The 16,631-nt window shown below is 35.9% G+C and overlaps 1 protein-coding gene across 1 annotated transcript in view; it reads right to left on the reverse strand.

Annotated features, from left to right (window-relative positions):
- The window catches only part of LOC134538370 (activating transcription factor of chaperone), a 67,725-nt gene that overhangs the window by 46,322 nt on the left and 4,772 nt on the right, over positions 1 to 16,631 (reverse strand). The window contains exon 2 of the mRNA XM_063379638.1: positions 4,582 to 4,932. Within this exon, the coding sequence (XP_063235708.1) occupies positions 4,582 to 4,834 (253 nt within the window). The 5' untranslated portion in view covers positions 4,835 to 4,932. The remainder of the gene's footprint in view (positions 1 to 4,581; positions 4,933 to 16,631) is intronic.

The raw sequence follows: 16,631 nt of genomic DNA on the forward strand, positions 1-16,631 counted from the left end.
GCCCGACACCTCCGCAGGTTTGAAAGGGCCCAGCCTCCGAGGGAAGAGAGAATAGTAGAGTGCGGAGCTCTCCCCCGCGGGGAGGGATACTGGCAATACCAGTGTGAGCAGCGAGAGCGAGATGAAGAGGGCGAGGAGTGATGCCAGCACACCTGCGCAGCGACACCGGAGCGACTGTCGGCGACTGAAGGCCTGGCCACCGAGGAAAGGTCTCTTTGAGTAGCGATACCAGCGAGGGTGACCCGCGAGAGCCTCTGTGGTCACGAGTCGGGTGCGCCGGGAGACACAGTTCGGGACGGTGTTGCGGAGCGCGTGAGCGAGTGGTGGGAGGTAGTGGTCGAGGACTGCGGTGTGTGGACAAACCGACAGAAGAGCGAGCCGCTGTCGGGCCAGGCTCCAGTGGGCAGAGTTTATGTTTGAATGATTAGTGTTAAGTCCAATTGTTGTGAACAGAGATTGGACTGTGATACCTTACCAAATATAAGGTGAAGATATGAGTTGATGAATAAATTTGAATTAAATTAATTGAGCTATCCTTTACGAACTCAAGATTTCTCCCCACATCATTTGTAACAAAATTTTGAATGAATATAGCTCGAGATGTGGACAGGTAAAGTTTCCAAAGAAAATTTTCTGTTTCCAAAATTTCAGGTGAAAATATAACTATAATTTATCTTTTTTCCATTACCAACAGAGATTACTTACTTTTTTTAAATGTAATATAATACATAAAAGGTAAATAAATGGAAGGCAACATGAAAGTCTGTAGGCAACACACAAGAATATTATAGAGCATCCCACTCTGAAATTGCAGTGTGGAAGTGAATGGGTGCTTTCTTTCTCTTTCTAACAAATGCCGACTTCGCACACTGTTGCCATTTTTGCAAACAAATTTAAAATTGTATTTTTTGGACAAAGATGTGTTGCATATTGTAAATAATTAAATTATACATCAGGTAATGTATATTTTAGATACTTAACTGCATTTTAACAGGACAAAAAAATTAAAAATGTAATTTTCACACAGGGAACTGTTTTGAAGTACATATTCCAAAATGTATCACATAACAACAAATTAACCTACAGGTGTATTGAATTCAGATTTTTTTGTCAATAAATTAATGTTTTAGGATGCCAGAGAATAAATCTTAAAACAAAAACGGTCCATGTTTCAGTTATATATATATTTTTAAAAATCCTAAAATGCATTTCCTCAGAATCTGCCCTTTACTTTTAAAAAAAAATTTAAGTTAAAACATAGGTCTAGAACTCTATAGAGTATGCCCATGTGTAAAATAATGATGAATTAAAGAAACTGTTAACATAAGTGAGCCATTAGATGGTAACGTAAGACATTAATCAATGTTTTCTTTACCCGATTCTGTTTGTGTGAAAAAAGGCGACAAAATTTATTTAGGTGTTACTGTAACACTTTTGAAGAAAATTTTCTTAAAATACTTTCATGGAAAACTTACATATCTTGTATAATACCACTTAAAGAAAAATGCCCACTAATACCAATCCCCAGCCCATTTACCTCTGACACTCCTCACCTTCATGCCAAGAGCTCACCTGACATTTGGCCAGCACTATACTCCAACTAACCTTGCTAACTGTCAGCCTGAGATGAAGAGCAAAGATGCACTTTGCCTTCTTGATTCGCTGCAGTCATCTTGCAGCGAATATTAATTTTGGAATATACAGAATTAATGCAGGGTTCCCACAAAAAATTTGAATTTTCCCAGACAAAAGTTGTAAAATTAATGACTACTTTTGATCAGACTCAACAAAATTTTATAAATAATAATAAACCAACAATATGTAAAGAATACACGGACTACACATGCAAATTTACATAAAAGTATTTCGCTACATAGTGATTATATAGCACAATGTAACATTATGCAACATTTAATTAGAATTTTAATTGATGTATGAATGGGACAAAAACATTAATGAAGGATCAGTCTCTCCTCTTAGTTGGTTATTTTATTTTCATTACTATTATTTAAGGACTTTTTCTGTAACGTTACATGACAGGCCTCTTGCAGTTTGTTTTTTGTCAAAAAATTTTACATCAGTTTTTTACTAGTCTGATTTATTGGAGATAAAAAAAAAAGGCAAGCAAGTGTTGCTAACTTAGAACTTGCATGACACTACACAGCTAATGAATAACGTTTAGAAAATATCTGGTGACCAAATTTAAGAGCAAGCAACAAATGTGAGAGAGGTACTGTGATAAATATTCAGAAATGGCCATTGAATAGCAGTAATTTCCAGAAAATTAAATAAACAACATGAAACCAAGCCTTACATATCCAGGACTTGAATTTTCCCAACCAAAACTACATTTTTTAATTAAACGCCAAACCAAACACGTATCAATAGAAAAATTCCTAATTTTTGTCGAATATGTTCCAATTTCCTGAGTTTCCTGCAACGGCTTGTAGTGCTGTGGTCTAACTACAGGAACACGAGTTGTCGGCTCTGAGTGTCCGAGGCTGCTGCAGCCACTCGTATTCCACGACGGACTCGCGACCCGGGAAACGAAGCTGTCCTTCAACAAGGGCAGCACGGGCGTGCTATTAAGGACGACACACTGGTCTCGGGTTAGCTTATCTTCGCAGAGCCTCTAAGCCGAGCGCACTTAGATCTACTACATTCTGTCAATGCTAAACGTAGACATGTTCAGTAATCAACCCCTGTTACATGGGCATCACAAGGATATATTTGGGGGGGTGGGGGGGGGGGGGGGGGGGGGGGGGGAGACTGCAATTGATTTAGTTGTTGAGGAATATCCATCCCCTGTGAAAAAAGCGGGGGTGGGGGGGTCCTTCCCTGGGAAAATTTGGGGTTTGAAGGTGCAAAAAGGTGGTTTTTAGGCATTTTTATTTTCTAAATATTCTAATTATAGTTGGTTGCAATATATAATTTATTTTTTATAAAAAATATTTTCAGAGAACAAATTTGTAAAAACACAGTGCTCACAGTGTCCCCCCCCCCCCCCCCCCCCCCGTTGCGACGCCCATGCCTGTTAACACAATCCGTTTTGTATCAAGAACAAACCATCTTTCCCCAAAAATACTTCTGGCTTTGCACCTTGTCAGTGGAATCTCCGTTCCTGGCGTTGTTCTAAACACAACTAAATAAATACTACAGTTGTTACATAAATTCAACTAGTTTTCTAAAAAATACTTCCAGCACATTGACTCCTGCCCCCTCACTCCTAAAGCCACAATGCTACCAGGGGCTTGATCCGACAAGACACTGACTCCAGTACTTATTACGAACCAACCAACCTTCGAGGTGATTACATCCATTAACTCCATCCGTTTATACAATAGTTTTAAACACACACACATGAATTCCTTGCATAAATATTTATCACAATAGATATCCATTATATTATATTCTTCCAGCAAGTCTGAGTTTGTTTTATTTGTGCAACCACCCTTGAAGAATTATGCTGGAATCATAACAGCACAAAGGGTGCAATACTATGCAAGCGAATATTTTTCTGACCAATAATGTTCGTCACCTCACTGATGTTAGTGTGACATAAATTCCAGATGCAACAGATGCAGGCATGATATTACTGTTGAAATATTGTTCTCGAAAGATGGTTTAAAAGATGCGTTGGCAATACTATTAACATCCACATATTTTTAAGGTTTTGTTAGCTAAATTTATTTGTTAAATCTTTGAAATGTGTTCACACTGGGATTTTCCCAGTTGAAGGTAAAATTTTAATTAAACACATTCCTCTCAAATATGCTAAAAAATTTGCAAACATTGGTGGCTTTTGTACGATTGTTATGTATGTAATGGTGAGAAACCTTTTATATTTAATAGTTTATTTTTGTTTGTCGTGCAGGTGAGAACTTTATGTTCATTATAGTGCAATATGTCTGTATGATACGCTAACATTTAAAAAGAATTGGTATGAATTTGACAAAAGTTCTTGAAATTTTAATCAGACCAGGCACACATGAAAAAAACATTGGTGTTTTTATTTCTGATTTGCAAAAGCCAAATTTTTTTTGTAAATTTTGATTTCAAACACACACACACACACTCTCTCTGTGAAAGTTATTGTTGGATCTAGCCCTAAAACATTCCCCCCCCCCCCCCCATGAAAATTCAATAACTATTGTGTAATTTTGTGCACAAGTATACCTGAATTTACACAACTAAATTTAACTGGCAAGAGTAATGTATTTTCCATGGAAACTAACTAATAAAATATATTTAGTGAGCAAAATCCATTTTTACTATAAACAAAATTCTACACTTCACAGTGATTAGATTTATATTTTAGATCAGTTTTGACGGATTGCTCACTTATTTTTTAAATGTTAAATTTGTAAGTCAGAATTTTTTGACCACTATATTTGTTGGAATATTATTTGTCTTCTTTCACTAAAAAGGATTTAGTAAAGAAACTACCTAGTTTTACCCCGAAGAGGGAAAACCTAAACCACGATGGCCGGATAGGGACTGAATACTGGTCCGCCAGAACGAAGATTCCCGTACCTCGCCACAGCGTCACTCTGCTCCACCCGTTTACAAAACTAACCGCACCTTCTTTGATCCAGTCGTTGAGATCTTGAAGCAACTTGGCGGCTGCTTCCGCCCTGCCGCAAGGCGCAGGGACATCTGGTTTCTCCTCCTTGGCCGGGTACAGTTGCTCTGCCACGTCGTCGTCATCGTCATCGAAGGGCCAGGAGATGCCTGCCCCGACGTCAAGGCCGCCCAAGTCCGGGGACAAGGGCTCCTCCTTCCAGCTCAAGTCGTCCATACCCACCACCGCTGCTGCTGATAGCGTCACGGACATGAGACAAGACTGGAAGCTCTGCGTAACGTTTGCTCGACTCTACTTGGTCTCCTGTCGTCAGGGCGACGAAGAAAAGAATAAATTGCGCCATGATGGCCCTGGAAACAAAACAGGACAAAAGCATTAAATACTAAACACTGTATTTCAAACATATCCAAAAAGCAACTTTAACAACTTCATGACAAAATATTAAACACATAAAATTTATCAGATAGTTTTATATTAGAACCTAGGTTTTACACAAAAATTTATTACATTTATCATTTTGGTAAAAATAATCATTTAACATGTGTCATAATGAAATAAATTTTTTACTTAAATGAAAATTGGACTGAGAAATGAGTGTTCATTAAGTTGACATAAATGATTATACTAGTTATAGCTAGCTCCATTTGTCAGAGCAGAAAACTCAAAATTTAAAACTATCAATTCTATTTATTCACACCTAACCAAATGACTCAATGTAAGACAACCTCAAATAGCGACAGATCTTTAATCAACATTTATCATGGTTCGTACCCTCTAGTGCAAAAAAACAAGGAGCTTCAAAGGACCCCTTTACTTCGTCGCCTACACCACTATCACAAAATATCTCAAGAAAATAGCAATGTTAAAGAGTTAGTGTACAAAAAATAATTTTGTCGATTAGTTCAATTCTTACAAGTAAGCCCATATTGTGCAGAATTATCTCTTGTCCACTATCTTACCCAAGCTTAGTGTCTATATGAAATTTATTGCCCTACCATTTAATTTTATCACTAATTACCTTTAATTTATAAGTTCAATGTAAGACAGTAAAACACACCTTTTTAGTTTAAAGATGAGATGCTAGTTTAAAAAAAAACAAATTCATAATGTTTCTTACATATAAAATCTAATCATGTGGCCCAAAATTCACCAATTGGACTACGAAAGCGCACAGTGTTGTTTGCCGCCAGTCGGGAAACAAAAGAACATTAAAATACAATACACTCCCGATTATCCGCGAAATTAAGTGGCAGGGCTACCGCGGATAGTGAAAATAGCGGATAATCCGCAAAAGAGCCAAAGATGGGAAACATTAATTTCAACTTAAAAATCTAAACATTTATGTATAGTAAGAGTTACAATTAACAGTAAAAAATTTTAAATGATGCTAAAATTTTAGTATTTTACTGAATAATTACCATACAATACATTTCAGTAATGCAAACATAAAAGTGCTCAACCATACGACTAGAAACAAAGTGCGACAGAGAAAAAAATAGCAACGCATGCCAGCCTACTGCGTGAGTTCCAAGAAGGCCTGTGGCGTTTTACTGCATACTGCTCACAATACACTCGTCAGTAGAGTTCAAATTTGCTCACTTGTAATAAAATACAGATTAATGTATGTGCTGTATTTTTTCGTAGCATGCACGGATAATAGGAAGTTTCCGTACCAGCATTCATTATTTTCACGGTGTCTTTATTAAGTAGTTTTTTAAGTTTAGTGAAATTTATGGACTTTTAAGGACCCTTATCCACTTAACAAATTAAGGACTTTTCAAGGATATTAAGTAGGTGTACAAACCCTGTCTACGGTTCGACACATTCTGTAATGACACCAACATTCCAGATGCTGATCTTGGCCGCTGCCGGCATTTTTTAGTTCGCTCAGAGTTTATCATTACTCTCCGTTTTCATTTTGGTCATTTCGGCACAATTTTTTTTTTTAAAACAATATATATTTCACAGTCACCGTTCACAACTATTTTTTTTGGATAAGACCAATGGTATCTGTACTTTTTCTTTCTACAGAGCAACTAATTGCAACTTGTTTTAAATATCACTGTACTGTATAGTTATCTTTCCTTAGTATTCCCATTAAAACTATAATGACGTTCGATAATCTGCCAGGGCCACAGTCTTGAGCATAAGCACCCCCAATATAAGAAAGGTTCAAAAATTCAAATACAACCTTCAATGAACACCTCAATCACAAATGACATTTTGTGTGTGTATGTATGGATGTAAGTATGTATGTGTGTGTGTGTATATATATATATATATATATATATATAAATATAAATTAAATGTTATCAATTATATAAAAGATTTCATTTAAGACTATGTCATGTAACTTCACTAAATTTTGACTGCTCTGTAGGAAATACACACACAGTAATATATCTTTCCATAAAAGAAACACACATGCTCCATTAACCTCTTGTTCATGTTTCTTTTTTATGTATCAAATCTTACTTTATTTCCAAGCAAGTATAAAACTAATCTTTGAATGTGCTGGAAATAAAGTAAATACATGCAAAACTCAAGCGGGAACAAACAGGTGTACGTGTAAATTATTGCAGTCTGCTGAGGAAACTATAACTATACTCAGACTTTAGATAGCAGCACCTTCACACCTGAATAAAAATGACCTCCACTACAAAAAAAATATATAATAAATTGAAAACACATCTACATTGTTGTTACACTCAAAATCCTTTCAGAGCTGTTCACAGTGCACATAAAAACTATTAGTCACTAGTCTGTGGTTGAGCATTCCTCACACGGCAATTGAATGCTGTGAATTCTCACACGGGCATGTAGAAACTCATTAAAAAATATTCCAGGCTCAACAGAAGCACATAAATAACATAAACTTATCCTCTATTGTAGATACTATTTATTGCAGTTTCTCATGTATAAATGTTGTATGCATTACTTAACAAAAAATTATATACTATTTTTAAAGCATAAATAAAGAATTCATTAAATTTTCTTAAACTTTTTAACTAACAGAATACTTTTCAAATGGGTGGATTCATACGTTTAGAAAAATTTTCCATTTGCTATAACGTGTAATAATTTAGCGAAGTAAGGTGACCTAAACAATAATTTAATTTAGTTGTTCTGAAATATATTTAGAAAGAATCGAGAGCCTGGTCAATAAATGGACACACCAGAGATCATAATCAGTAAAACGCTGAAACCAAAACATTACTCTGCAAGTTAAATTCGTTTTATACGAGGATGCTAGAGACGAGTAGGCCAGTGTTGCGACGGTGCTGCAGACAAGCAGGCTAGTCAGCCCGGTGCACCGGCATGGGGAGGTCCCATCTTCTCCCGGACACCGATAGTACCTGTCCCTCCCCTACCACTAACGTGAAAAATCTCATCGGAAGTGGCACCTCTCCGTCTCTCGGGTTCGGCACGTTCCCGGAACCCCAGCTGCATGAAGTAGCGCACCTACAGAGCTATTGTTCCGTAGCTTCAAGTGTCGAGTCGCGACACTTCAGAGGGCTACAAGAACTGGCAGGTGTGAGCTGCGTGAAGTGAAGAGCAAGACTGATCCCTTGATGAGCGACGGCAGGTGTTTAGCGACGGGCTTTGTGTGCGAAGATCGGAGCATCAGGGACGGCGTCACGACGCCACGAACAAGTGAGCAGCACGTTGGGACAGAGGTGCGCGGCAAGAGACCAACAGTAGAGAGAGCCACTGTCGAGCCAAGCTCCAGTGGGGAGAGTGGATAATGGACTCACGAAAGTGTGACGAATTTGTGGATCGACATTTAAATTGTAATTTAACAAGTAGTGTAGATATTAGCTAGTAAATAAAACACGAGTTAATTGAATCGGACTATCCTTTCCAGACCTGTTTTCCCCACTTGTTACATTTTAAAGTCTGTTTGATGGGCTAACATTTAAGAAGAATTCACACAAATTTGAGATCGTTTTTGAAATTCTAGTCAGACCAGACTCACAATGAAACAAATTTCACTTATAATTTCTGTTATGCAAATTTCATTATTTCTTGCAAATTTTGGCTATGCATTCACACTGTTAACAGTTTTTTTAGAGGTATCCCTAACAAAAAATTATTTTATGTTCGTGAAAATATAACAACTAGAATGTAATTTTGTGCACAAGTATAGCTGCATTTGCAAAACTTAATTTAATTGGCAAGATTAATATATTTTCCATAGAAACAACCTAATCAAATATCTTTATTGAGATAAATCCATCTTTATTATCAACCAAACTCTACACTTCATGAGACTTGATTTATATTTCAGGTTCGTTTTGATGGATTGCTACCCTATTTTTAAAATGTTATATTCGTGTCAGATTTTTTTGACCACTATATTTGTTGGAATGTTGTCTTCTTTCATTGCTATTAAATTGACAAGGATTCAGTGTTCTAATTTTATTTATTAAGTTTACAGCATTTTCACCATGTCTATCTGACTACCATGATCACTGTTGATTCCTAGGACTTCATCATTATTTTTTTCTCTTCATATAGTGAAAAATTTTTTGTTAAATAATATTAGGCAATAGAGAGTATAATTAAATTCATAAAGTTGTAATACTTCACCAACCATTAAACTTTATTTTTAATTTATTTCTTGCCACACCAAAAAAAGTGGACACATCATTATTGAAACTACATCAAAAAACAAACATCAAGGACAGCAAAAACTGACCCTCCTAAACAAATTATGACCTTGCATCCCTGAAATTGAGTCCTGTAATCCCTGGCGTACATAAAGCTCTTGGTGTAGCAAATAATAGCTAAGTATAGTCTAACCACTGTCAATAACAAATTTTTGGTATCCATTTAAGTTAGAAATCATCTTATAAAGTACTTTTTTTTGGTACATATTTAACGTGATTTGGGAGATATGATTTGATGTGGAACTATGAATGAAATAACTTCAACAAAATTTTCTACAGTAAAACAGTAGAATGAAAACCAAAAGTTCAATCTTCTAAGGTGGGCTGATCCTCTAGGATGATATAAGATGCCGTTATCACTGTGGATAGTATCTGAAATTACTATCCACTCCCAGAGTGGCTACTTCTAAGGTGAGCTGACATGATAAAGCTGACGTAAAACAATATTATCTGTAACCATAGTATCTAAAAATAACTTGGTGATTACAAGGAGAATAAGTCTACTGGCAGAAAAAAATTACTGATACGATAAGTGCCTGCTGGCAGAAAAAATACTGTTAACCGATAAGATAAAGGATTTCTACCTCACAAAGATAAGAAAATTTCTTCCTTACATTTTGAACATTAGCAGCTTCAGTACATGCCATCTAATCAAAATATGCAAAATCAAATTCGGGCAGCTATTTACATCCTCTAGTGCACAAAAATTTAACTCAAAACATTGTTAGGACTATAACTTTTCCAACAAACCCCACCTCAGAACAAACGTATTATTCACATTTTAATGCCGTAACTATCACAGAATACAGAGTTTAAAGTGATGATGAAATAAACATTTCAAGTGGTTCAAAGGTGTAGGAAATTTCCACGGGTTTTTTTTTTTTTTTTACTACAGGATGAAAAGTGCACTGTAATGGTCTGTATGACATCACTCTCAGATGAGGCCAAAAGATTTCTGCACAGTCATCTTGATAAACAGAGCACCCCTCTATCCACGCCTGTTCAAGGTTTGTCCGTGCCCATAGCAACATCTCAAGCTTGAGGAGTATCGCAAGTTGGCGAGGCAAAAAACACACAAATTCGAGTTTCGGGGCCTGAATAGAACAAGTTTATGAAATAAAATAACGTACATCAATTACAGTTATGCTGATTACTGCAGGGCTCTGGTGATAACTATAAATCCACCAATACTGTCAGAATCGAAGCTTCTCAATTTTATGACCTAGCAAACTAATATTTTTAAGTAAAAATTATTCTCAATATTGCATTTTGGTACGCTATTTTTTTTAAGAATGCTTGAAATTTTTTCTCTACGATCATAGATTAAAAAATCAATTTCACAGTATAGAAAAATAAGTTTATGGTTATAGCAAAAAGAAGATTTTGAAAATAGACGTTTCAAAATAACCACTTTTCCAATATAATATCAAACTCGAAGAGCCCATTGCTAAACCAAATTGGTTTGGAAAAACCAAATAAATGGCTTAAATTCTGAATCCAACTTTTCTAATACATTTCTTTATATTTTATAAACTATTTGTACACATGCTATGATTCTTCACAAGATATCAGCATCAAATTTAATTAAGATACTAAAGAATTTTCAATTTTTTAAAAATCAATCTTTTATCTACAAGCTGAATATGACGAAAAAATTAAACAAATGTTTAGAGTAATTTTCTACTTGAAGAATCAATCTGTCCTCGCTGAAACATACATACTTTTTAAGGAGCTTGTTAATGATCAATGGATATTGATTCAAAAATCTGTCCTGATAGTGTAAGAACTAAATTACGTTGTGACACTAAACTCTTCTCACAACTTTGAAAAGGGGTCAGAGTTGCTGGAAGATAATTTAAGGTGAGTAATTACAATCACAATGAATTGATCAGGGTTGCCACGCTCTTACTCTAGATCATTTCCCCGAGTTTTCCCAGTCTAACAGTAAATTTTTTCCCTGCCTCTACAACCAATCTTGCAAAACAACATACATATATTAAACAACAAATACATATAAACACACATGAATTTTTGATTAAAATACAGAATGATTTTACGAAATTAAAGGATCACAATAGTATTAAATATTAATAATCCAGTTTAGTAACTAACTTTGGTCAATTTACTAGTTTTTATTTTTTTCAGGTTTTGAAGATCCCTTTCTAATTCCCTGAATTTTTCCCATTTAAATATTCCATTAATTTGTGTTTCCCCCGGTTCACAGAGAGAGAAAAAGATATTACAAACAATCAAAATTTGGCAGGGAAATACTTGTTTGAGATAGCTATATCATGTCTGTCATGATAATACATCATCAAGAACCAGTCAACGAGGAATAAAACAAGGTTTCTGCCTATCCACAGCCATGGCCACAATTTGAGGTGAAGGTCCAAAAAACAAAGTATTAATCAGACAACTGCTCTAGGGCAAATCAATTAATAATGTAGCCTTGAAAAAAATATTTCAGGCCGCTAAATACGTCACGAGACCAAGTTTAGATTATGGTGGACAATTACTACCAATTAATCTAAAACTATCGAATGTAGGCTATCTATCTGTATGGAAAAATTAATAAATAAGTTTTCCCCCCTTGTGTTTACAATAAAAAGCCCAGGTTGTCACGGAAATTATGTTACTAAGCAGTATTAGAGGAGCCTAAAAGTTGGCCAAAGCTATCACAAAAACCAAATCCAGAAATATTTAGTGATTTCCCTGACTTTTCCAATATTCCCTGACTTTTTCCTGTTTTCTATGCCTGTAAAAAACCCTGCACACATATTCTGGGACCATTTCTTAATAAAGGCCACCGCTGGTTCCTCCCCTAATATTCCACGTCTGTGTCTACTGACCTCCCTGTTGACAAAAGAGTTCAACATCAAAATGACTAGAAAAATCTGGATCCCCTTTTTTTCCAGGACCATTTAATACAATTAATTCATAACTTTTTTATAATAAATATAATTCAGGGTGTCCGCACAAATATGTGACCTAATGTTTTGATAATCCCAGACTACATGTCGAAAAATAATTTCCCTATTTTGCAAATTTATAAAATACATAAATAAAGAAAATTTAACCTCCACCATAGCGATGTTGTTTTTTCTGCTTTCATTTGTTTATTATTTAGAGGGTTAATGCTATGTAAATATACGCAAGTTTGGTTATGTGTCGGTAGTTGTGCGAGATTTAATTTCTGAACTTTAAATTTAAAACTGAACATTGAATATGCTATTATAATGTGCATGACAAAGAAACAAACTATCACAGTCTGGGTATTGGCAGATGAGCAACAAATTTCCCCCTCAAATTACCATCACTGTGGAAATTTTGACGACTTTTCCAAGACTACAAGTAAATTCCCTGACTTTCCAGAATGTGGTCACCCTAATTAAACATAACACAGGCCAACAATAGTTTTGGTGCTGGGGTATTTGGAGCCGATTTCATATGAATTTGGTGCCCTGAATTCAAATTAGCTTCTGCCTAGGAGGTCAAATTTTTTAAGATATAACGTTTTAGTGAAATGTACATTTTACGTTATTTTAGGTTAAATCTAAGAATCAAATCTAAAACTTCAAAATTAAATTCTTATTTAATTACACAACTATTATTTATTATATATACAAAGATAGTACCAAGTCATTTATGGAACCAACTAGTCACTCAACACTTCGGAAGCTTCTTTTTCGTGAACTTCTTGAATATATCATGGAACAGTCTCTTTTTAAACTCCAGTAATAATCTGCCATCATCTGCGTATCCCATTTTCCTTGATAGCGGTCCTCCATTATCTTGATGAAATCTTTCATCTTGCTCCTCACTGTCGTCTCCTAACTTTTCAGGAAAATGGTGCAGGTGGCTGTGTAAATATTGCACCTTAATACTCATGTTGCACCTAAGGAATTTGAAATTTTTAAGCATATCGTTTACCAGTTCAACACGGTTTTCTGCTTTTCGTTGGCCCAGAAATTTTCCGACAACTGCAACAAACTAAATCCCGGATTTTCGCTCAGCCTCATTCATGGAATTTATGAAGGCTTGTTCCTTAATGAATTTTCTTATTTCAAGGCTGTTATATATTCCTGCTTTAATTTTTTCCTTGCTCAAGTGAGGCAATTTCCCCCCTATAAATGCAAAGCATGATACGTCCTTATCAAGAGCGTTTACAAACTGCTTCATAAGGCCCAGCTTGATATGCAGTGGAGGAAAGATGATTTTCTCTCTTTCAACTTAGGGTTCGTTAATAAGGTTTTTTTTCCTCCAACGACCATGTCTTCTCTTTTAGGCCACTCTTGTCTAACCCAGTGGTGTTTTTTGGCTCTACTATCCTAGAGGCACAAGAAATAAGGATATTTGGTGTGGCCACTTTGCTGTCCGAGGAGAAAGTTTACAATTTTTAAGTCCACACATATCACCCATTGATGTTCACAATACCTTATCTTTCCAAAAGACCAAAGCTTTGGTGCTATATGTTTCTTTCATTGTCGTTGAATGAGCAATTGGTATTTAACCATATTTGTTCCCATTGCGTAGAAGTACACATTTCAAGCTCCACTTTGAGCTATCAATAAATAGACGCCAATTATCTGGAAAATATTCAGGAAGACTCATTTTTTCCCGGAGTCCTCTAATATCGTGACAAAATACAAGATTTTCTTCTTGGGAGAAGAATGGTAGCAGTCCCTTTTCGCTTGTACTGTAAAAAGTAATTTCTGTTCCTTGTTCCAGTAATTTTTTTTCTTGCAACCTGGAAGCCAGTAATTCAGAAGCTTCTGACAAGTTAAGATCTCTGATGAGGTCATTTAACTCATCCTGGTTGAAATGTTGAGGAATTGTTGACATCCTCTCATAATCACTGTCCCCTTCATTAGTATCAGAAGGGAGGTTATAGGAACAAACACCCGTCAGAAAGCTCTGGAAGCTGGTTGACCTCAAATTTAGCTGAAGTATTGAAATGAAGGATAGGATTCCCATCCTGGGGTATCTCTGTGACGAAGTGTCTTGAGTCAAGCAGGCGGTTTTACTTCTTTTTTTCATACTTATCTCAAAAAGTAGAAATCCTAGGCACCAATTATTTTTTTATTCTTGTTGGCCAGTGTATTACAAAACACATACTATTTGAAGGAACATGCAGATTTTCATGAGATATTATATATATAAAAACAAGTCACTACTATCTGAATCTGTCTGTTTGGCTACTACTTCTAAACTACACATGAATTTTAATGCAACCATTTAAAGGATTTCTTCTGGAAAGTTTATGTGCATAATATTTTCATATTAAAGTTGGAGATAACAGAGGAATCTTGCTGTTTTGTGATCAAGTCTTAAAAAGATAATTTTAGTGCTCTTATATGTCTTACGCTAACTGATAAATGACTTGTATATCAAATTAAAAATGCCTACAGGAAGTCTGTGATTGCATATGTCTCTCTTCTAAGGATGACTTAAAAGTTATTTTGATAAACATAGAATAAATCCTTATCCAATTAAATATGTTAGTTACTTTAGGCATTTAATTTAGTTCAAAACTGACTACACCATATCATAAGCTATTTAGTTCTTATTAAATCCAAATGACACCACATAGTAGATCCAGGGTTGCTACACATTTTTGAATATGAAATTCCCTGTTTTTTCCAGGGGTTTTAGTCTATACGGAAAATTTTCCAGACAATTACATAAGAATGTAATTGTACTTGGTAATTTATTTTGAAAACATTTGACATCGTCCGGGCCTGCGGCCCCTTTGAGTCCGATATGCCACCGCCCAAACACCACCACCCTCTATTCAAACCTCCCGCTAACGAGTGCGTGCGTGTGTGTGCGAGTTGGTCGCCCGGCAAGAGGGCGCTGTAGAGCCAGTGCGCCACACCCCTAAATGTAATTAAATATAATATTGTAAATTGTTTTAATTGTGTCCTGAGTGCGACGTGATGGCAGATAGGCCGGGAGGGTTTTTATGTACTTTTATTTAGAGTTGTGTGTTTAATTATAAGGACGCTTCAGGACATTCGCGAAGCACACAGAAGCCAGACACTATTTAAATATATCCATTAATAAATGTAATTTTTACTATCCTTTTTAATATTCAGTAAGTGTCAAGTAATTTATAAGAGTGTTTATCCTGTTTTACTTTAGTTCCCAGTGGCACGGAATCGCAAATACCATTAACGGCAATTGTTTCGGCAGAAGGACGCCATTGTAGATCTGTGTAGCCGAGAGCTCAGCCCAGTCTTCCGCCATCACCGATCGAGAGTAGACGCGCCAGCACTCCGAGGACCTCACCGCTTGTACTGCATCGACTTGTAATTCTGTTCGTCTATAATTATATTTAAATCCTTTTCTATTAGTCCTCGGAGCTCCTCTCGGTCGGGAGACTGCTTAATTAAATATGTTGCGACCATTACATGTCTTTTCATAAATGTTATAAGTAATTTGATGCGTGACCACGTGGTTGGCCACTTCACCTAAATTGATTCGTGCTGCGGGCATTTATCATAGTTCCAATTGTGTGTGTAATCAAATCCGGCGTATTAAACCAGAACGTATTAATTTAAATGCATTATTTTATTTTCTAACCATGTGTGACCATCGCGAGTGTGACGGCATGTGGGACGCCAAGAGCCCACGGCGTAGGAAAATAGCGTGCTCGACGCTGAGAGCGGGCAAGTATTAATACTAGGCTGGTTTCAGGGGGGTAAAAATCACGTCACGACCCCAGGCGAAGAGTCTCTCATAGGTCCATGTCAATTGCACGGTGGCGCCCATAAAACATTCCGAGCTCGTCCTTTAACGAAAACCCCCACTTAATTAAAGGTCGGAGGCCACGGCCCCGTATCACGTTAACTGCAATTTTGTTCCAGCATATCTGCAGCACGACTATCTGATAATTTGTATAAAAGATGTCCTTTCAGAAATCTCTTAGCATTAGTTAGATTAAGTGGTACTCTTATTAATGAGTGGGTTAACTATATGCATTTATACGTCAAGTAAAATAAATAAATTAACCAACTGCCCAAAATGTACCAAAACATGAATTTTTAATATTCATATGTGTAGGCCCACAACTGAACAAATACAATTACAAAATGATTAAATTTAATATGTACTTACACATTTCAAAGAAGTAATGGTAAAGTGCTATTTTGCAAGTTTAAAATATCAAAGATATATAATGTTCTTAGAACGTACAATACTGCTGACATTTAGAAATGCTGGTAACAAGTCTACACACACGACCCCATGTAACAATAAAAATTAATAGGTAAACAGTATCATCATTCACAACATTTTAAGACTGTTGCTTGGTAATTGAAGATATTTCATCTTCTAATAGTTGGGCTTCCTTCTGAGCATCTTCTATTTTTTTTTAATTG

This window comes from Bacillus rossius, chromosome 13 (assembly GCF_032445375.1).
Source record: "Bacillus rossius redtenbacheri isolate Brsri chromosome 13, Brsri_v3, whole genome shotgun sequence".
Classification (NCBI taxonomy): Eukaryota; Metazoa; Arthropoda; class Insecta; order Phasmatodea; family Bacillidae; genus Bacillus; species Bacillus rossius.